The sequence below is a fragment of the Oncorhynchus kisutch genome, linkage group LG17, assembly GCF_002021735.2.
Source record: "Oncorhynchus kisutch isolate 150728-3 linkage group LG17, Okis_V2, whole genome shotgun sequence".
In the NCBI taxonomy this organism is placed as follows: Eukaryota; Metazoa; Chordata; class Actinopteri; order Salmoniformes; family Salmonidae; genus Oncorhynchus; species Oncorhynchus kisutch.
The window spans coordinates 7,933,512-7,955,219 of record NC_034190.2 but is presented as its reverse complement, the minus strand read 5'-3'; the positions used below and the strand labels follow the sequence as shown (position 1 = coordinate 7,955,219).

Below are 21,708 nucleotides of genomic sequence, written 5' to 3'. Positions count from 1 at the left end.
TGAACACATGAAATCAGTCACGTCTGAGCTTGGTGAACAAACCCCAGAGAGACTCTCACACATTGCTAGCGATGCATGACTCATATCCCGCAGTCTCTGCGGTTATATCTGCGGATAAGTCCACGGTTTAGGGTCACTAAATATTGCGTGGATGAAGGGGCGGGTTGAATAAAGTGAAAACATAGACTGTGAAATGGAGAGTTGAAATGGAGAGTTGAAATGGAGAGTTGAAAATAAAAGAGAATGGAGGGACAGAAAAGTAATGTATGTAAAAGATTTGTTGAAGTGGTAAAGTAGGATGATAGCAGCCATACTATCGAATTTCACTACCTTGACCTTCCCTATCGACCTTCACATACCGGACTTTCACATCATCGACCTTTCACTATCGACCTTCACTGCCACCTTTCACTACCAACCTTCCCCTGCCGAACCTTCCACTATCGACCTTTCACTATCGACATGTGCTATAAAAGTTCATATTTTCACTATCAATCTTCTAACACCGACCTTCCACTATCGTCACTTCACTGACCCTCGACCTCCACTATCACCTTCACAACCGACCTTCACTGTCAATCTTCACCGTCGACCTTCACTACCGATCTTCACCATTGACCTTCACTACCGACCTTCACTATTGACCTTCACTAGCGACCTTCGCCATCGACCTTCACTATAGACCTGCGCTATACAAATTCGATCCTTCACAAGCCTACGGCACGTCAAAGGAACGGTAGCCGTCTGTTTAGATGGGGTGAATGGAAAATGGAAGAATCTGGGTCATTGACTGTAGGTCTATAACCTCTCATGTAGTCATGGTATTAACTCCTGCAGAATAAAACAGATCAGTAAAATGATACACTAAATGTAGGCTACATTAGATCTAGTGAGAATGACGCATGCATTCTGTAGAGGTGCTATCTTCATCAGCATCATCAAAAGCTGATAGTAATTTCAACCACCATAAAATATGCTTCCAAGCCAAACTGAAATCTTATCAGAAACATGTTGGTTCCTTTTCACAGCTTGTTATTTCCTCACAACCGTCATTTGGCACCAAAAAAATATTCCTGTTGTTTTCTGTGGCTTTTTTTTGTTGTTGCATTTTTCTCCCTGGTCCGTAAACATCTTTGCTCCGCAAAAGAAGCAGATGACAGAGAAATCTTTACCGATGTCAACTAGAGTGAAGCATTCATTATATCGATTTATGACATTATTCTCGTTGAGCAACGGTTTATTTATCATGATGACAGAAGAGAAGCTGCATGCGTCTCATTATAGACAAGTTGACTAACAAATAGTCATAACTTAGAAGCAGACCCATATCTAAATGACTCCCCTGTTAATTAAAGAATAATTTTCACTGTCCTGACTGTAGTCTACAGTTTCTAATATTACGGTGTCAGCTTGGCTTTTTTCCTGACTGGCGCCTACTTCAACGTAACTTCTCCGGTCGTGCCGGCCTAGGAACTGTGGCAACAAGCCTAGGAACCATGGTAACAAGCCTAGGAACCATGTAACATGCCTAGGAAACATGGTAACAAGCCTAGAACCAAGGTAACAAGCCTAGGAACAATGGTAACATGCCTAGGAACTATGGTAACAAGCCTAAGAACCATGGTGACAAGCCTAGGAACCATGGTAACAAGCCTAGGAAACATGGTAACAAGCCTAGGAACCATGGTAACAAGCTTAGGTTTATGTGTGATATTAATCGGCCATCACTGGAGGAACCATGGTAACAACATGAATTTATCACACCAGAGGGGAAGATGAGTTGTGCTGTGCGCAATGCGTTGCGTTTTGTGTATTGTGAGGAGATGTGTGGTGGAAATTCATACTGAGAGAGATTTGGTCATTTCTTCAAACAATCATCTTTATTTAATATCGACTAATTATAGCAATAATGAAGCTGGTCAACCCAACACTCTTGACCTTTGAGCCGAACAGCAGCCTAACCTTTACAGAAAATGCTGTTTCTTATATAGCTTACGCAAAAAAAAATGCGTAGTCATGGCTGGTTCCACCCCTCCCATGCTGACTAGGGGAGGGGGGAGGGGGGGGGGGGTACCACAAGGCATCCTGAGTTCATCCTGTGGTTATCTGCTCCCAGTGCTGTTTTGACCCCACTCCGGCTCAGTCTCCCAGATGCCAGGATGGTGTTGAGATTACGTTCTACCCCTCCAGGCTGTCAATTCAATTCCATTTCAATCCAAGGGGCTTTATTGGCACGGGAAACATATGTTAACATTGCCAAAGCAAGTGAGGTAGTTAATATACAGAAGTGAAATAAATAATAAAAATGAAGGGTAAACATTACTGTCTCTATCTTGGTTACACCCACCACGTCCTATCTCTGGGATACGGTCTTTAGGGTTTATCACCAAGTCCACTGCCAGCTCAACCTGCAGACACAGATGAGAAGGTGATGACCACGTCCTATCTCTGGGATACGGTCTTTAGGGTTTATCACCAAGTCCACTGCCAGCTCAACCTGCAGACACAGATGAGAAGGTGATGACCACGTCCTATCTCTGGGATACGGTCTTTAGGGTTTATCACCAAGTCCACTGCCAGCTCAACCTGCAGACACAGATGAAGAAGGTGATGACCACGTCCTATCTCTGGGATACGGTCTTTAGTGTTTATCACCAAGTCCACTGCCAGCTCAACCTGCAGACACAGATGAGAAGGTGATGACCACGTCCTATCTCTGGGATACGGGTCTTTAGTGTTTATCACCAAGTCCACTGCCAGCTCAACCTGCAGACACAGATGAGAAGGTGATGACCACGTCCTATCTCTGGATACGGTCTTTAGTGTTTATCACCAAGTCCACTGCCAGCTCAACCTGCAGACACAGATGAGAAGGTGATGACCACGTCCTATCTCTGGGATACGGTCTTTAGGGTTTATCACCAGTCCACAGCCAGCTCAACCTGCAGACACAGATGAGAAGGTGATGACCACGTCCTATCTCTGGGATACGGTCTTTAGTGTTTATCACCAAGTCCACTGCCAGCTCAACCTGCAGACACAGATGAGAAGGTGATGACCACGTCCCATCTCTGGGATACGGTCTTTAGGGTTTATCACCAAGTCCACTGCCAGCTCAACCTGCAGACACAGATGAGAAGGTGATGACCACGTCCTATCTCTGGGATACGGTCTTTAGGGTTTATCACCAAGTCCACAGCCAGCTCAACATGCAGACACAGATGAGAAGGTGATGACCACGTCCTATCTCTGGGATACGGTCTTAGGGTTTATCACCAAGTCCACTGCCAGCTCAACCTGCAGACACAGATGAGAAGGTGATGACCACGTCCTATCTCTGGGATACGGTCTTGTGTGTGTGTGTGTGTGTGTGTGTGTCTGTGGCGCTAATGTGTGTTTGTATGTGGGTCCGATGCCGATGCAGATTTTTTTGGGGGACAAAACTACCGATATATCTGCCGATTTGCTGTAGAAATAATTCTCATAAATTTCCATCCAAAAGAGCAGTTGTGACCATAACTATGTCCAATAACTATGTCCCATAACTATGTCCCATAACTATGTCCCATAACTATGTCCCATAACTATGTCCAATAACTATGTCCCATAACTATGTCCCATAACTATGTCCCATAACTATGTCCCATAGCTATGTCCAATAACTATGTCCCATAACTATGTCCCATAACTATGTCCCATAACTATGTCCCATAGCTATGTCCAATAACTATGTCCCATAACTATGTCCCATAACTATGTCCAATAACTATGTCCAATAACTATGTCACATAACTATGTCCAATAACTATGTCCATAACTATGTCCAATAACTATGTCACATAACTATGTCCAATAACTATGTCCCATAACTATGTCCCATAACTATGTCACATAACTATGTCCAATAACTATGTCCAATAACTATGTCCAATAACTATGTCCATAACTATGTCCCATAACTATGTCCAATAACTATGTCCAATAACTATGTCCAATAACTATGTCCAATAACTATGACCCATAACTATGTCCCATAACTATGTCCATAACTATGTCCCATAACTATGTCCCATAACTATGTCCAATAACTATGTCCAATAACTATGTCCCATAACTATGTCCCATAACTATGTCCAATAACTATGTCCCATAACTATGTCCATAACTATGTCCCATAACTATGTCCCATAACTATGTCCCATTACATTTCCTTTTTCCATCTATTCGATATCAGTTGTCGGTTATCGGCCGATACCAATTTAGCACTAAAAGGCTGATATAAGGGCTGAGTCTCTATGTGTGGGTTGGTCTCCCAGCAGTGGTGTGTGGTCTCCCCAGCAGTATGTGTGTGGTGCTCCCAGCAGTATGTTGTGTGGTCTCCCCAGCAGTGTGTGTGTGGTCTCCCCAGCAGTGTGTGTGTGGTCTCCCCCAGCAGTGTGTGTGTGGTCTCCCCAGCAGTGTGTGTGTGGTCTCCCCAGCCAGTGTGTGTGTGTGGTCTCCCAGCAGTGTGTGTGTGGTCTCCCCAGCAGTGTGTGTGTGGTCTCCCCAGCAGTGTGTGTGTGGTCTCCCCAGCAGTGTGTGTGGTCTCCCCAGCAGTGTGTGTGTGGTCTCCCAGCAGTGTGTGTGTGGTCTCCCAGCAGTGTGTGTGTGGTCTCCCCAGCAGTGTGTGTGTGGTCTCCCCAGCAGTGGTGTGTGTGGTCTCCCCCAGCAGTGTGTGTGTGTGGTCTCCCCAGCAGTGTGTGTGTGGTCTCCCCAGCAGTGTGTGTGTGTGGTCTCCCCCAGCAGTGTGGGTGTGTGGTCTCCCCAGCAGTGTGGGTGTGTGGTCTCCCAGCAGTGTGTTGTGTGGTCTCCCCAGCAGTGTGTGTGTGGTCTCCCAGCAGTGTGTGTGGTCTCCCCAGCAGTGTGTGTGTGTGTGTGTGTGTGTGTGTGTGTGGTCTCCCCCAGCAGTGTGTGTGTGGTCTCCCCAGCAGTGTGTGTGTGGTCTCCCAGCAGTGTGTGTGATGGTCTCCCCAGCAGTGTGTGTGTGGTCTCCCCAGCAGTGTGTGTGTGTGGTCTCCCCAGCAGTGTGTGTGTGGTCTCCCCAGCAGTGTATGTGTGTGGTCTCCCCAGCAGTGGTGTGTGTGGTCTCCCCAGCAGTGTGTGTGTGTCTCCCCAGCAGTGTGTGTGATGGTCTCCCCAGCAGTGGTGTGTGATGGTCTCCCCAGCAGTGTGTGTGGTCTCCCCAGCAGTGTGTGTGTGTGTGTGTGTGTGTGTGGTGTGTGTGTGTGTGTGTGTGTGTGTGTGTGTGTGTGTGTGTGTGTGTGTGGTCTCCCCAGCAGTGTGTGTGGTCTCCCCAGCAGTGTGTGTGTGGTCTCCCCAGCAGTGTGTGTGATGGTCTCCCCCAGCAGTGGTGTGTGGGGTCTCCCCAGCAGTGTGTGTGTGTGGTCTCCCCAGCAGTGTGTGTGTGGTCTCCCCCAGCAGTGTTGTGTGTGGTCTCCCCAGCAGTGTGTGTGTGTGGTCTCCCCAGCAGTGTGTGTGTGGTCTCCCCAGCAGTGTGTGTGTGTGGTCTCCCCAGCAGTGTGTGTGTGTGGTCTCCCCAGCAGTGTGTGTGTGGTCTCCCCAGGCAGTGTGTGTGTGTCTCCCAGCAGTGTGTGTGATGGTCTCCCCAGCAGTGTGTGTGATGGTCTCCCCAGCAGTGTGTGTGGTCTCCCCAGCAGTGTGTGTGTGGTGTGTGTGTGTGTGTGTGTGTGTGTGGTCTCCCCAGCAGTGTGTGTGTGGTCTCCCCAGCAGTGTGTGGTGTGGTCTCCCAGCAGTGTGGTGTGATGGTCTCCCCAGCAGTGTGTGTGTGGTCTCCCCAGCTGTGTGGGTGTGTGGTCTCCCCAGCAGTGTGTGGTGTGGTCTCCCCAGCAGTGTGTGTGTGGTCTCCCCAGCAGTGTGTGTGTGTGGTCTCCCCAGCAGTGGTGTGTGTGGTCTCCCCAGCAGTGGTGTGTGTGTGGTCTCCCCAGCAGTGTGTGTGTGGTCTCCCCAGCAGTGTGTGTGGGTCTCCCCAGCAGTGTGTGTGATGGTCTCCCCAGCAGTGTGTGGTGATGGTCTCCCCAGCAGTGTGTGTGATGGTCTCCCCAGCAGTGGTGTGGTGTGGTCTCCCCAGCAGTGTGTGTGATGGTCTCCCCCAGCTGTGTGTGTGTGTGGTCTCCCCAGCAGTGTGTGTGTGGTCTCCCCAGCAGTGTGTGTGTGGTCTCCCCAGCAGTGTGTGGTGATGGTCTCCCCAGCAGTGTGTGTGTGGTCTCCCCAGCAGTGTGTGTGATGGTCTCCCCAGCAGTGTGTGTGTGGTCTCCCCAGCAGTGTGTGTGATGGTTCACTGCAGCAGCTCTGTTCTGTTCACACTGAGACTCCATCCCCATTCGAGTTGTTGTTCCCTTCTGTTTACTGTGTGTGTGTGCTCTGTTGTGTGTGTGTGTGTGTGTGTGCTCTGTTGTGTGTGTGTGTGTGCTCTGTTGTGTGTGTGTGTGTTGTGTTTTCCCATCTCCTGTGCGACTCTGTGTAACACTTCCCTTTCTGAATCCCCAGCGGCAAGATGCCAGAATCATCGTGGGGCTCTTCTACGAGACGGAAGCCAGAAAAGTTTTCTGTGAGGTACAGACGCTTACAAATTGATTACCTAACTCTGTGGATTGATACAGTATCTTAAAATGTCTGTTGACGTAAGGTATCCTTTTCTGTGTTTCTTGGAAAAGTAGTGCTCAACGTTCGCGTCGTTCTATCAAGAATTTCATGATTTTTTTCTCTGCCGCTTTTTCTTATCTCTTCATCCTGATATATTCTCTCTGACACACCTGACTACTCCTCCTTTACCTCTCCTTTCACTCACCCCTCTCTCTCTCTCTATTCTTTCCCTCCCGCTCTCTCTCTCCCCCTCTCTCTATTCTTCCCCCTCTCTCTACCCCCCTCTCTCTACTCCCCCCCTCTCTCTCTCTCTCTCTATTCTTTCCCTCCTCCCCTCTCTCTCTCCCCCTCTCTCTACTCCCCTCCACTCTCTCTATTCTTCCCCCCCTCTCTCTACCCCCCTCTCTTGCTCTATTCTTTCCCTCCCCCCTCTCTCTCCTCCCCCCCCTCTCTCTCTCTCTATTCTTTCCCTCCCCCTCTCTCTCTCCCCTCTCTCTACTCCCCCCCTCTCTCTATTCTTCCCCCTCTCTCTACCCCCCTCTCTCTTGCTCTATTCTTTCCCTCCCCCCTCTCTCCCCCCCTCTCTCTACTCCCCCCCCTCTCTCTCTCTCTATTCTTTCCCTCCTCCCCCTCTCTCTCTCCCCCTCTCTCTACTCCCCTCCACTCTCTCTATTCTTCCCCCCCTCTCTCTACCCCACCTCTCTTGCTCTATTCTTTCCCTCCCCCCTCTCCCCCCCTCTCCCCCCTCTCTCTCCTCCCCCCCCCCCCTCTCTCTCTCTCTATTCTTTCCCTCCCCTCTCTTTCTCCCCCTCTCCCCTCTCCTCTCTCTCTCTCTCTCCCTCACCCCTCTCTCTCTCTATTCTTTCCCTCCCCCCCTCTCTCTCTCCCTCCCCCTCTCTCTACTCTCCCCCCCTCTCTCTCCCCCCCCCCCCTCTCCTCTCTCTCTCTCTCTCTCTCTCTCTCTATTCTTTTCCCTCCCCCTCTCTTTCTCCCCCTCTCCCCTCTCTCTCTCCTCTCTCCCTCACCCCTCTCTCTCTCTATTCTTTCCCTCCCCCTGTCTCTCTCTCTCCCCCTCTCTCTCTTTCACTATCCCCTCTCCCTCCCCCTCCCTGTCTCTCCCTCCCTCCCCCCCCTCTTTCTCTATCCATCCATCCATCCCTCCCCCCCTCTCTCTCTCTACTTTCCTCCCTCCCTCCCCCTCTCTCAATCCCCCTCTCTCCCTCCCCCCTCCCCCTTATCTCCCTCTCTCTCCCTCCCTCCCCCCCGCTCTCTCCCTCTCCCCCTCTCTCTCTCTCTCTCTCTCTCTCTCTCCCTCCTCCTCTCTCTCTCCCTCCCTCCCCCCCTCTCTCTCTCCCTCCCTTCCTCCCCCCTCTCTCCCCCCCTCTCTCCCCCTCCCTCTCTCTACTCCCCCACCTCTCTCTCTCTCTCCCACCCTCCCCATCTCTTTCCCCCTCTCTCTTTCTCCCTCTCCCCCTCTCTCTCTTCCTCCCTCCCACTCTCTCCCTCTCTCCCTCCCTCCCCCTCTCTCTCATACTCTCCCCCCTCTCTCTCTCCCTCCCTCTTTCTCTCTCTTTCTCTCGCACTCCTTTCCCCCCACCCCTCTCTCTCCTCTCTTTCCTGTCTCTCCCCTCTATCCTACAGGTGTACAAGGAGAAGCTCTATGGGAAGAAGTATGTCTGGTTCCTGATTGGTTGGTACGCAGACAACTGGTTCAAGATCAAAGACCCGTCAATCAACTGCACCGTGGAGCAGATGACGGAGGCTGTGGAGGGCCACGTTACCACGGAGATCGTCATGCTAAACCCAGAGACCGTCCGAGGGGCCTCCAATCTGGTGAGGAGTGCACTCGTGTAGAGAGAGCAATATTGCTATGTGCCTGAATCCTAAAATGGCACCCTATTCCCTACATAGTACACTCCTTTAGACAAGGGCCCTATTCCCTACATAGTACACTCCTTTAGACCAGGGCCCTATTCCCTACATAGTGCACTCCTTTAACCAGGGCCTTATTCCCTACATAGTGCACTCCTTTAGACCAGGGCCCTATTACCTACATAGTGCACTCCTGAATAGGGCCCTGGTCTAAAGTAGTGTACTATATAGGGAATAGGGCCCTGGTCTAAAGTAATGCACTATATAGGGAATAGGGCTCTGGTCTAAAGTAGTGCACTATATAGGGAATAGGGCTCTGGTCTAAAGTAGTGCACTATATAGGGAATAGGCCCCTGGTCTAAAGTAGTGCACTATATAGGGAATAGGTCTCTGGTCTAAAGTAGTGCCCTATATAGGGAATAGGGCTCTGGTCTAAAGTAGTGCACTACATAGGGAATAGGGCTCTGGTCTAAAGTAGTGCACTATATAGGGAATAGGGCTCTGGTCTAAAGTAGTGCACTATATAGGGAATAGGGCTCTGGTCTAAAGTAGTGTACTATATAGGGAATAGGGCTCTGGTCTAAAGTAGTGCACTACATAGGGAATAGGGCCCTGGTCTAAAGTAGTGTACTATATAGGGAATAGGGCTCTGGTCTAAAGTAGTGCACTATATAGGGAATAGGGCTCTGGTCTAAAGTAGTGCACTATATAGGGAATAGGGCTCTGGTCTAAAGTAGTGCACTATATAGGGAATAGGGCTCTGGTCTAAAGTAGTGCACTATATAGGGAATAGGCCCCTGGTCTAAAGTAGTGCAATATATAGGGAATAGGGCTCTGGTCTAAAGTAGTGCACTATATAGGGAATAGGGCTCTGGTCTAAAGTAGTGTACTATATAGGGAATAGTGCCCTGGTCTAAAGTAGTGCACTTTATAGGGAATAGGGCTCCGGTCTAAAGTAGTGCACTATACAGGGAATAGGGCACTGGTCTAAAGTAGTGCACTATATAGGGAATAGGGCTCTGGTCTAAAGTAGTGCACTATATAGGGAATAGGGTTCAATAGGGCTCTGGTCTAAAGGAGTGCACTATATAGGGAATAGGGTCCTGGTCTAAAGTAGTGCACTATGTAGGGAATAGGGCTCTGGTCTAATGTAGTGCACAATATAGGGAATAGGGCCCTGATCTAAAGTAGTGCACTATATAGGGAATAGGGCCCTGATCTAAAGTAGTGTACTATATAGGGAATAGGGTCCTGGTCTAAAGTAGTGCACTATATAGGGAATAGGGCTCTGGTCTAAAGTAGTGTACTATATAGGGAATAGTGCCCTGGTCTAAAGTAGTGCACTTTATAGGGAATAGGGCTCCGGTCTAAAGTGGTGCACTATACAGGGAATAGGGCCCTGGTCTAAAGTAGTGCACTATATAGGGAATAGGGCTCTGGTCTAAAGTAGTGCACTATATAGGGAATAGGGTTCAATAGGGCTCTGGTCTAAAGGAGTGCACTATATAGGGAATAGGGTCCTGGTCTAAAGTAGTGCACTATGTAGGGAATAGGGCTCTGGTCTAATGTAGTGCACAATATAGGGAATAGGGCCCTGATCTAAAGTAGTGCACTATATAGGGAATAGGGCCCTGATCTAAAGTAGTGTACTATATAGGGAATAGGGTCCTGGTCTAAAGTAGTGCACTATATAGGGAATAGGGCTCTGGTCTAAAGTAGTGTACTATATAGGGAATAGTGCCCTGGTCTAAAGTAGTGCACTTTATAGGGAATAGGGCTCCGGTCTAAAGTGGTGCACTATACAGGGAATAGGGCCCTGGTCTAAAGTAGTGCACTATATAGGGAATAGGGCTCTGGTCTAAAGTAGTGCACTATATAGGGAATAGGGTTCAATAGGGCTCTGGTCTAAAGGAGTGCACTATATAGGGAATAGGGTCCTGGTCTAAAGTAGTGCACTATGTAGGGAATAGGGCTCTGGTCTAATGTAGTGCACAATATAGGGAATAGGGCCCTGATCTAAAGTAGTGCACTATATAGGGAATAGGGCCCTGATCTAAAGTAGTGTACTATATAGGGAATAGGGTCCTGGTCTAAAGTAGTGCACTATATAGGGAATAGGGCTCTGGTCTAAAGTAGTGCACTATATAGGGAATAGGGCCCTGATCTAAAGTAGTGTACTATATAGGGAATAGGGTTCAATTGGGCTCTGGTCTAAAGTAGTGCACTATATAGGGAATAGGGTTCAATTGGGCTCTGGTCTAAAGTAGTGCACTATATAGGGAATAGGGTTCAATTGGGCTCTGGTCTAAAGTAGTGTATTATATAGGGAATAGGGCTCTGGTCTAAAGTAGTGTACTATATAGGGAATAGGGTTCCATAGGGCTCTGGTCTAAAGTAGTGCACTATATAGGGAATAGGGCTCTGGTCTAAAGTAGTGTACTATATAGGGAATAGGGTTCCATAGGGCTCTGGTCTATAGTAGTGCACTATATAGGGAATAGGGCTCTGGTCTAAAGTAGTGTACTATATAGGGAATAGGGTTCCATAGGGCTCTGGTCTATAGTAGTGCACTATATAGGGAATAGGGCTCTGGTCTATAGTAGTGCACTATATAGGGAATAGGGCTCTGGTCTAAAGTAGTGTACTATATAGGGAATAGGTTTCCATAGGGCTCTGGTCTAAAGTAGTGCACTATATAGGGAATAGGGCTCTGGTCTAAAGTAGTGTACTATATAGGGAATAGGGTTCCATAGGGCTCTGGTCTATAGTAGTGCACTATATAGGGAATAGGGCTCTGGTCTAAAGTAGTGTACCATATAGGGAATAGGGTTCCATAGGGCTCTGGTCTATAGTAGTGCACTATATAGGGAATAGGGCTCTGGTCTATAGTAGTGTACTATATAGGGAATAGGGCTCTGGTCTATAGTAGTGCACTATATAGGGAATAGGGTTCTGGTCTATAGTAGTGTACTATATAGGGAATAGGGCTCTGGTCTATAGTAGTGTACTATATAGGGAATAGGGCTCTGGTCTAAAGTAGTGCACTATATAGGGAATAGGGCTTTGGTCTAAAGTAGTGTACTATATAGGGAATAGGGTTCCATAGGGCTCTGGTCTATAGTAGTGTACTATATAGGGAATAGGGCTCTGGTCTAAAGTAGTGCACTATATAGGGAATAGGGCCCTGATCTAAAGTAGTGTACTATATAGGGAATAGGGTTCAATTGGGCTCTGGTCTAAAGTAGTGCACTATATAGGGAATAGGGTTCAATTGGGCTCTGGTCTAAAGTAGTGCACTATATAGGGAATAGGGTTCAATTGGGCTCTGGTCTAAAGTAGTGTATTATATAGGGAATAGGGCTCTGGTCTAAAGTAGTGTACTATATAGGGAATAGGGTTCCATAGGGCTCTGGTCTAAAGTAGTGCACTATATAGGGAATAGGGCTCTGGTCTAAAGTAGTGTACTATATAGGGAATAGGGTTCCATAGGGCTCTGGTCTATAGTAGTGCACTATATAGGGAATAGGGCTCTGGTCTAAAGTAGTGTACTATATAGGGAATAGGGTTCCATAGGGCTCTGGTCTATAGTAGTGCACTATATAGGGAATAGGGCTCTGGTCTATAGTAGTGCACTATATAGGGAATAGGGCTCTGGTCTAAAGTAGTGTACTATATAGGGAATAGGTTTCCATAGGGCTCTGGTCTAAAGTAGTGCACTATATAGGGAATAGGGCTCTGGTCTAAAGTAGTGTACTATATAGGGAATAGGGTTCCATAGGGCTCTGGTCTATAGTAGTGCACTATATAGGGAATAGGGCTCTGGTCTAAAGTAGTGTACCATATAGGGAATAGGGTTCCATAGGGCTCTGGTCTATAGTAGTGCACTATATAGGGAATAGGGCTCTGGTCTATAGTAGTGTACTATATAGGGAATAGGGCTCTGGTCTATAGTAGTGCACTATATAGGGAATAGGGTTCTGGTCTATAGTAGTGTACTATATAGGGAATAGGGCTCTGGTCTATAGTAGTGTACTATATAGGGAATAGGGCTCTGGTCTAAAGTAGTGCACTATATAGGGAATAGGGCTTTGGTCTAAAGTAGTGTACTATATAGGGAATAGGGTTCCATAGGGCTCTGGTCTATAGTAGTGTACTATATAGGGAATAGGGTTCCATAGGGCTCTGGTCTAAAGTAGTGCACTATATAGGGAATAGGGTTCCATAGGGCTCTGGTCTAAAGTAGTGCACTATATAGGGAATAGGGTTCCATAGGGCTCTGGTCTAAAGTAGTGCACTATATAGGGAATAGGGTAGAACGTTCATTCAGCTGTTAATGATGATCTTGCCCAAATTACACTACAGTGTCTTGGAAATACGATGACATTGATAAAGTAGGCAACTAATTAGTAGGAAACAACTTCTTCGTCGTCATGACAATGTCGTCAGGTTTACTTTAGACAGACGGTAGCGTTGCCATTAGCTAGCAAAGATCGCAACAAAAATAGATCAGTTAGTTATCTTAAATCCTGTGCTAGCTAATGTTACCACATCTAATAAGGAAGCCTGTCCCTCACTAGTGTAACGACCCTCTTTAATTCATACTGTCTGGAGAGGAGACGAGCTTCAGGAAGCTCTTCAAATGTACTATTATCCATCTTACTTTGAAGATTTACCTCGTAGAAGAAAAGCTTTGTTCTCGAAGAGAAGCGTTTTTCGAGCGCAGCAAACCGTTTCTCTCTCTTTTGAATCGCCGGCTCTGAATTAAGAGAGGAGAGGAGAAAATGTAAATACTGAAGAAATAATACACTTTGTGTTAATGTTCATTGTTCATCGTTCACGCTAAACTGGGGCAGCGCTGTCTGGAGGGGCTGAAGAGGCAGAGAGGGAGAGAGACAGTAGTGGGATGTGTCCCAAATGTCACCCTTTTACCTATGGGCTCTGGTCTAAAGTCGTGCACTATGCTCTATGGGACCTGGTCAAAAGTAGTGCACTATACCCTATGGGACCTGGTCAAAAGTAGTGCACTATGCCCTATGGGCTCTGGTCAACAGTAGTGCACTATGCCCTATGGGCCCTGGTCAACAGTAGTGCACTATGCCCTATTGGCCCTGGTCTAAAGTAGTGCACTATGCCCTATGGGCTCTGGTCAAAAGTAGTGCACTATGTCCTATGGGCCCTGGTCTAAAGTAGTGCACTATGTCCTATGGGCCCTGGTCTAAAGTAGTGCACTATGCCATATGGGCCCTGGTCAAAAGTAGTGCACTATGCCCTATGGGCCCTGGTCTAAAGTAGTGCACTATGCCATATGGGCCCTGGTCTAAAGTAGTGCACTATGCCCTATGGGCCTGGTCTAAAGTAGTGCACTATGCCATATGGGCCCTGGTCTAAAGTAGTGCACTATGTAGAGGATTAGGGGTCCAGTCGGTAAGCAGCCTGGAGAGTCGTCTCTTATTGATCAAAGCCCCGTTTGTTGACGAGGCTGCCGTTGTCGTGGCGATGGTTCTCCAGGGCCGCGGCTTTCACAGATCCGGCTGCTTGATGCAGGTAGGGGAGGGAGTGGAAGGCATGTCTGTCAAACATGACCTCAAAACACTACAGTCTAAATTAAATGTTTGTTCAAGGCAGTTCGACATACTAAGGTGACGTGTGTGTGTGTGTGTTGGATAAGGGATCTGAACATACATACACACAAATCCCTCAACACACAAAGCCTTCAACACACAAAGCCTTCAACACACACAAAGCCTTCAACACACACAAAGCCTTCAACACACACAAAGCCTTCAACACACACAAAGCCTTCAACACACACAAAGCCTTAAACACACACAAAGCCTTCAACACACGCAAAGCCTTCAACACACACAAAGCCTTCAACACACACAAAGCCTTCAACACACACAAAGCCTTCAACACACACAAAGCCTTCAACACACACAAAGCCTTCAACACACACAAAGCCTTCAACACACACAAAGCCTTCAACACACACAAAGCCTTCAACACACACAAAGCCTTAAACACACACAAAGCCTTCAACACACACAAAGCCTTCAACACACACAAAGCCTTCAACACACACAAAGCCTTCAACACACACAAAGCCTTCAACACACACAAAGCCTTAAACACACACAAAGCCTTCAACACACACAAAGCCTTCAACACACAAAGCTCTCAACACACAAAGCCCTCAACACACAAAGCTCTCAACACACAAAGCCCTCAACACACAAAGCCCTCAACACACAAAGCCCTCAACACACAAAGCCCTCAAGAGTTTCTTCTTAACAGTGTATTTGAAAGCTCTGCTCTCCGTCTGTGGAGTAAACATTCCTCTTCTCCAGAGTAATTACACTGAACTCCTGATACCAGGCCACACAGTCTCCCCTCCTGATACCAGGTCACACAGCCTCCCCTCCTGATACCAGGCCACACAGCCTCCCCTCCTGATACCAGGCCACACAGCCTCCCTTCCCCTCCTGATACCAGGTCACACAGCCTCCCCTCCTGATACCAGGCCACACAGCCTCCCCTCGCCTCCTGATACCAGGCCACACAGCCTCCTCGCCTGATACCAGGCCACACAGCCTCCCCTCCTGATACCAGGCCACACAGCCTCCCCTCCTGATGCCAGGTCACACAGTCTCCCCTCCTGATACCAGGCCACACAGCCTCCCCTCCTGATACCAGGTCACACAGCCTCCCCTCCTGATACCAGGTCACACAGCCTCCCCTCCTGATACCAGGTCACACAGCCTCCCCTCCCCTCCTGATACCAGGCCACACAGCCTCCCCTCCTGATGCCAGGTCACACAGTCTCCCCTCCTGATACCAGGTCACACAGCCTCCCCTCCTGATACCAGGCCACACAGCCTCCCCTCCTGATGCCAGGCCACACAGCCTCCCCTCCTGATGCCAGGTCACACAGTCTCCCCTCCTGATACCAGGCCACACAGCCTCCCCTCCTGATGCCAGGTCACACAGCCTCCCCTCCTGATACCAGGTCACACAGCCTCCCCTCCTGATACCAGGTCACACAGCCTCCCCTCCCCTCCTGATACCAGATCACACAGCCCCCCTCCTGATACCAGGCCACACAGCCTCCCCTCCCCTCCTGATACCAGGCCACACAGCCTCCCTTCCCCTCCTGATACCAGGCCACACAGCCTCCCCTTCTGATGCCAGATCACACAGCATTCCCTCCTGATGCCAGGTCACACAGCCTCCTCTCATGATGCCAGGTCACACAGCCTCCTCTCCTGATGCCAGGTCACACAGCCTCCCCTCCCCTCCTGATACCAGGTCACACAGCCTCCTCTCCTGATGCCAGGTCACACAGCCTCCCCTCCCTTCCCCTCCTGATACCAGGTCACACAGCCTCCCCTCCTGATGCCAGGTCACACAGCCTCCTCTCCTGATGCCAGGTCACACAGCCTCCTCTCCTGATGCCAGGTCACACAGCCTCCCCTCCCCTCCTGATACCAGGTCACACAGCCTCCTCTCCTGATGCCAGGTCACACAGCCTCCCCTCCCCTCCTGATACCAGGTCACACAGCCTCCCCTCCTGATGCCAGGTCACACAGCCTCCCCTCCTGATACCAGGCCACACAGCCTCCCCCTCCCCTCCTGATACCAGGTCACACAGCCTCCCCTCCTGATACCAGGTCACACAGCCTCCCCTCCTGATACCAGGTCACACAGCCTCCCCTCCCCTCCTGATACCAGGCCACACAGCCTCCCCTCCTGATGCCAGGTCACACAGCCTCCCCTCCTGATACCAGGCCACACAGCCTCCCCTCCCCTCCTGATACCAGGTCACACAGCCTCCCCTCCTGATACCAGGTCACACAGCCTCCCCTCCTGATACCAGGCCACACAGCCTCCCCTCCCCTCCTGATACCAGGTCACACAGCCTCCCCTCCTGATACCAGGTCACACAGCCTCCTCTCCTGATGCCAGGTCACACAGCCTCCCCTCAGAGGCTAAGTAATAGCTGACTTCATTCTAGCGTGCATCACAAATGGTACTCTATTCCCTATATGGGTCCTGGTCAAAAGTAGTGCACTACATAGGGTGCCTCCCCTCCTGATACCAGGCCACACAGCCTCCCCTCCCCTCCTGATACCAGGTCACACAGCCTCCCCTCCTAATACCAGGTCACACAGCCTCCTCTCCTGATGCCAGGTCACACAGCCTCCCCTCCCCTCCTGATACCAGGTCACACAGCCTCCTCTCCTGATGCCAGGTCACACAGCCTCCCCTCCCCTCCTGATACCAGGTCACACAGCCTCCCCTCCTGATGCCAGGTCACACAGCCTCCCCTCCTGATACCAGGCCACACAGCCTCCCCTCCCCTCCTGATACCAGGTCACACAGCCTCCCCTCCTGATACCAGGTCACACAGCCTCCCCTCCTGATACCAGGTCACACAGCCTCCCCTCCTGATGCCAGGTCACACAGCCTCCCCTCCTGATACCAGGCCACACAGCCTCCCCTCCTGATACCAGGTCACACAGCCTCCCCTCCTAATACCAAGCCACACAGCCTCCCCTCCCCTCCTGATACCAGGTCACACAGCCTCCCCTCCTGATACCAGGTCACACAGCCTCCACTCCTGATACCAGGTCACACAGCCTCCTCTACTGATGCCAGGTCACACAGCCTCCCCTCAGAGGCTAAGTAATAGCTGACTTCATTCTAGCGTGCATCACAAATGGTACTCTATTCCCTATATGGGTCCTGGTCAAAAGTAGTGCACTACATAGGGAATAGGGTGCCATTTGGGACACATATCCTTTTACAGAGCTGTTATGTCTCTCCTTAGCTCCTCGCACACTGAGAGAGAGACAGATGTCTCATTCAGATTAGGTAGAGGTGTAGAGAGAGAGAGAGTCAACCCCTCTGCCAGCTACCCTTCCTGTCAAGCCCTCTGCCACCTCTCTTCTAGACTCAGCCCGGGGGATTCTGGGAAAATATCCTCTCTCTCTCTCTCCATTCAGGATGAACTATCAAAAACACAACACCGACCCCACCTCTCATCTTTTATTACAGGAGGCAACATGAAACATATGGAAACAGGAGGGGTCTGGTTGGTGTGTGTGTGTGGGGGTGAGTGGGTGCCTGTGTCCCCACATCCTAGAGAGAACAGAAGAACATCTGGCCTATTCCCAGACAGACCCCAACCCACCGCACTGGTGAAACAGGATGTCAACCTGGTGCTCCCAGCTGTGCACATCTCCCTCCCCAAACACCCCACCCCACCCCACTGGTGAAACAGGATGTCAACCTGGTGCCCCCCCCCCCCCCCCACCTACACAGTTCTAAGCCCTCCTCCTCTCTCTTCCTCCAGACGTCTCAGGAGTTTCTGAACCAGCTGATGTCTAAGTTGGGGGGTAAGAACCCAGAGGAGACAGGGGGGTTCCAGGAGGCCCCTCTGGCCTACGATGCAGTGTGGGCCCTGGCTCTGGCCCTCAACAAGACCGTGGGGCCCCTGAAGGCCAAGGGCCGGAGGCTGGAAGACTTCAACTACAACAACCGAGATATCACCGCTGAGATATACCGTGCCCTCAACACCAGCTCATTTGAAGGAGTTTCGGTGAGTATGGAATATATAGCCTAACCATTGAGGCATGGGGAAGAGGGAAGGAGAGAGGGGGAGGGGGGGAGAGAAGCTTGTGGTTGTACTGGGAGAGAGGGAGACAGAGAAAGAGAGAGAGAAAGAAAGCAAGAGAGAAGGATAGAAAGAGAGCGAGAGAGACAGAGACAGAGAAAGACTACCAGAATCCATTGGATTCTCCAATTACATTGAATGAACTACAGGACAAAATACAAACCCTCCAACCCCAAAAAGTCTGTGGTGTTGATGGTATCCTAAATGAAATGATAAAATATACAGATCACAAATTTCAATTGTCTTTTTAACATCATCCTCAGCTCTGGCATCTTCCCCAATATTTGGAACCAAGGACTGATCACCCCAATCCACGAAAGTGGAGACAAATTTGAGCCCAATAACTACAGTGGGATATGCGTCAACAGCAACAATGGTAAAATCCTCTGCATTATCATTAACAGCAGACTTGTACATTTCCTCAATGAAAACAATGTACTGGGCAAGTGTCAAATTGGCTTTTTACCAAATTACCGTACAACAGACCATGTATTCACCCTGCACACCCTAATTGACAACCAAACAAACCAAAAGCAAAAGCATGCTTTGTTGATTTCAAAAAAGCTTTTGACTCAGTTTGGCATGAGAGCCTCTTATACAAAGTAATAGAAAGCAGTGTAGTGTGCAGATGAAATTGGCCAAAAATTGGCAAAAAACACACATTTCTTTCCACAGGGCTGTAGAGTGAGACAGGGATGCAGCCCTACCCTCTTCAACATATATATCAACGAATTGGCGAGGGCTCTAGAACAGTCTGTAGCACCCAGCCTCACCCTACTATAATCTGATGTCAAATGTCTACTGTTTGCTGATGATCTGGTGCTTCTGTCACCAATCAAGGAGGGACTACAGCAGCACCTAGATCTTCTGCACAGATTCTGTCCGACCTGGGCCCTGACAGTAAATCTCAGTAAGACAAAATTAATGGGGTTCCAAAAAAGGTCAATTTGCCAGAACCACAAATACAAATTCCATCTAGACACTGTTGCCCTAGAGCTGTTGCCCTATGGATGTGTCATTGCAACCTTAATGGTCCTCAATGATGTCACCGCCAAAGCTTTTGATATGGTAGACCATTCCATTCTTGTGGGCCGGCTAAGGAGTATTGGTGTCTCTGAGGGGTCTTTGGCCTGGTTTGCTAACTACCTCTCTCAAAGAACGCAGTGTGTAAAGTCAGAACATCTGCTGTCTCAGCCACTGCCTGTCACCAAGGGTGTACCCCAAGGCTCGATCCTATGCCCCACGCTCTTCTCAGTTTACATCAACAACATAGCTCAGGCAGTAGGAAGCTCTCTCATCCATTTATATGCAGTTGATACAGTCTTATACTCAGCTGGCCCCTCCCCGGGTTTTGTGTTAAACGCTCTACAACAAAGCTTTCTTAGTTCCCAACAAGCTTTCTCTGCCCTTAACCTTGTTCTGAACACCTCCAAAACAAAGGTGATGTGGTTTGGTAAGAAGAATGCCCCTCTCCCCACCGGTGTGACTACTACCTCTGAGGGTTTAGAGCTTGAGGTAGTCACCTCATATAAGTACTTGGGAGTATGGCTAGACGGTGCACTGTCCTTCTCTCAGCACATATCAAAGCTGCAGGTTAAAGTTAAATATAGACTTGATTTCCTCTATCGTAATCGCTCCTTTTTCACCCCAGCTGCCAAACTAACCCTGATTCAGATGACCATCCTACCCATGCTAGATTACGGAGACATAATTTATAGATCGTCAGGTAAAGGTGCTCTCGAGCGGCTAGATGTTGCGCACTATAGGACAAATCACTGCACTCTACACTCCTCTGTAAACTGGTCATCTCTGTATACCCGCTGCAAGATCTACTGGTTGATGCTTATTTATAAAAACCCTCTTAGGCCTCACCCCCTTAACTGTACTCTATACCATCTACTGCCTCTTGCCGCTCGGCCATCGCTCATCCATATATTTATAGTATGTACATATTCTTATTCATTGTTGTTGTTAGATATTACTGCATGGTCGGAACTAGAAGCACAAGCATTTCGCTACACTCACAATAACATCTGCTAACCATGTGTATGTGACAAATAACATCTGCTAACCATGTGTATGTGACCAATAACATCTGCTAACCATGTGTATGTGACCAATAACATCTGCTAACCATGTGTATGTGACCAATAACATCTGCTAACCATGTGACCAATAACATCTGCTAACCATGTGACCAATAACATCTGTTAACAATGTGTATGTGACCAATAACATCTGCTAACCAGGTGTATGTGACCTATAACATCTGCTAACCATGTGTATGTGACCAATAACATCTGTTAACCATGTGACCAATAACATCTGCTAACCATGTGTATGTGACCATTAACATCTGCTAACCATGTGACCAATAACATCTGCTAACCATGTGACCAATAACATCTGTTAACCATGTGACCAATAACATCTGCTAACCATGTGACCAATAACATCTGCTAACCGTGTGTATGTGACCAATAACATCTACTAACCATGTGACCAATAACATCTGCTAACCATGTGTATGTGACCAATAACATCTGCTAACCATGTGACCAATAACATCTGCTAACCATGTGACCAATAACATCTGTTAACCATGTGACCAATAACATCTGCTAACCATGTGACCAATAACATCTGCTAACCATGTGACCAATAACATTTGATTTGATTTGAATGAATATTTATCTAATTATTTTGGATATTTATTTTTTTGTTACCTAAAGGGGTCCTAAAGGTCAAAATCAAATAGCTAAATGATCCTTAGTATGACCATCTTAAAACCATATGTCAGTTTAGACCACCCAATGTCTTATAATCTAATTACATTCTACAACCACCTAAAAGGAAACGAGTCCCAAACCTTCCATAACAAAGCCTTTAACTACAGAGAGATGAATCTAGAAATGAGTCCTCTAAGCAAGCTGGTCCTGGGGCTCTGTTCACAAACACAAACAGACCACAAAGAGCCCAGGACAGCAACACAATTAGACCCAACCAAATCATGAGAAAACCGAAACATAATAATTACTTACATTAAAACATTTTACTAGACACATCGGAAAGAGTTGACAGAACAACAGAGCAAACTGGAACAATATTTGTCCCTAAACAGAGAGTACACAGTGGCAGAATACCTGACCACTGTGACTGAGCCACAATTAAGAAAACATAGGCAGACATGGCTCTCAAGAGAAGACAGGCTATGCGCACACTGGCCACAAAATGAGGTGGAAACTGAGCTGCACTTCCTAACCTCCTGCCAAATGTATGACCATATTAGAGACACATATTTCCCTCAGATTATACAGATCCACAAAGAATTGGAAAACAACCCCAATTTTGATAAATTCTCATGGGTAGGTTGCATCAACATGGCTTAAATTATCCTAGGATTAAAGCTAATCTAAGTTTTGTAAATCTAGGTTTATAATTAATCCAGAGATGTGTGGCACCACTTCATTTATAATCTGAATCAGTAAATATATGATTAACGGTTTGAAACCAATCAATCA

General features: G+C 48.3%; 1 protein-coding gene across 1 annotated transcript in view; it reads left to right on the top strand.

The window, feature by feature from the left end:
- Window positions 1-21,708, top strand: part of LOC109885529 (gamma-aminobutyric acid type B receptor subunit 1) — a 165,722-nt gene that overhangs the window by 28,241 nt on the left and 115,773 nt on the right. Inside the window, exons 4-6 of the mRNA XM_031794948.1 lie at window positions 6,368-6,612; window positions 8,284-8,475; window positions 17,867-18,112. Coding sequence (XP_031650808.1) covers window positions 6,368-6,612; window positions 8,284-8,475; window positions 17,867-18,112 — 683 coding nt within the window. The remainder of the gene's footprint in view (window positions 1-6,367; window positions 6,613-8,283; window positions 8,476-17,866; window positions 18,113-21,708) is intronic.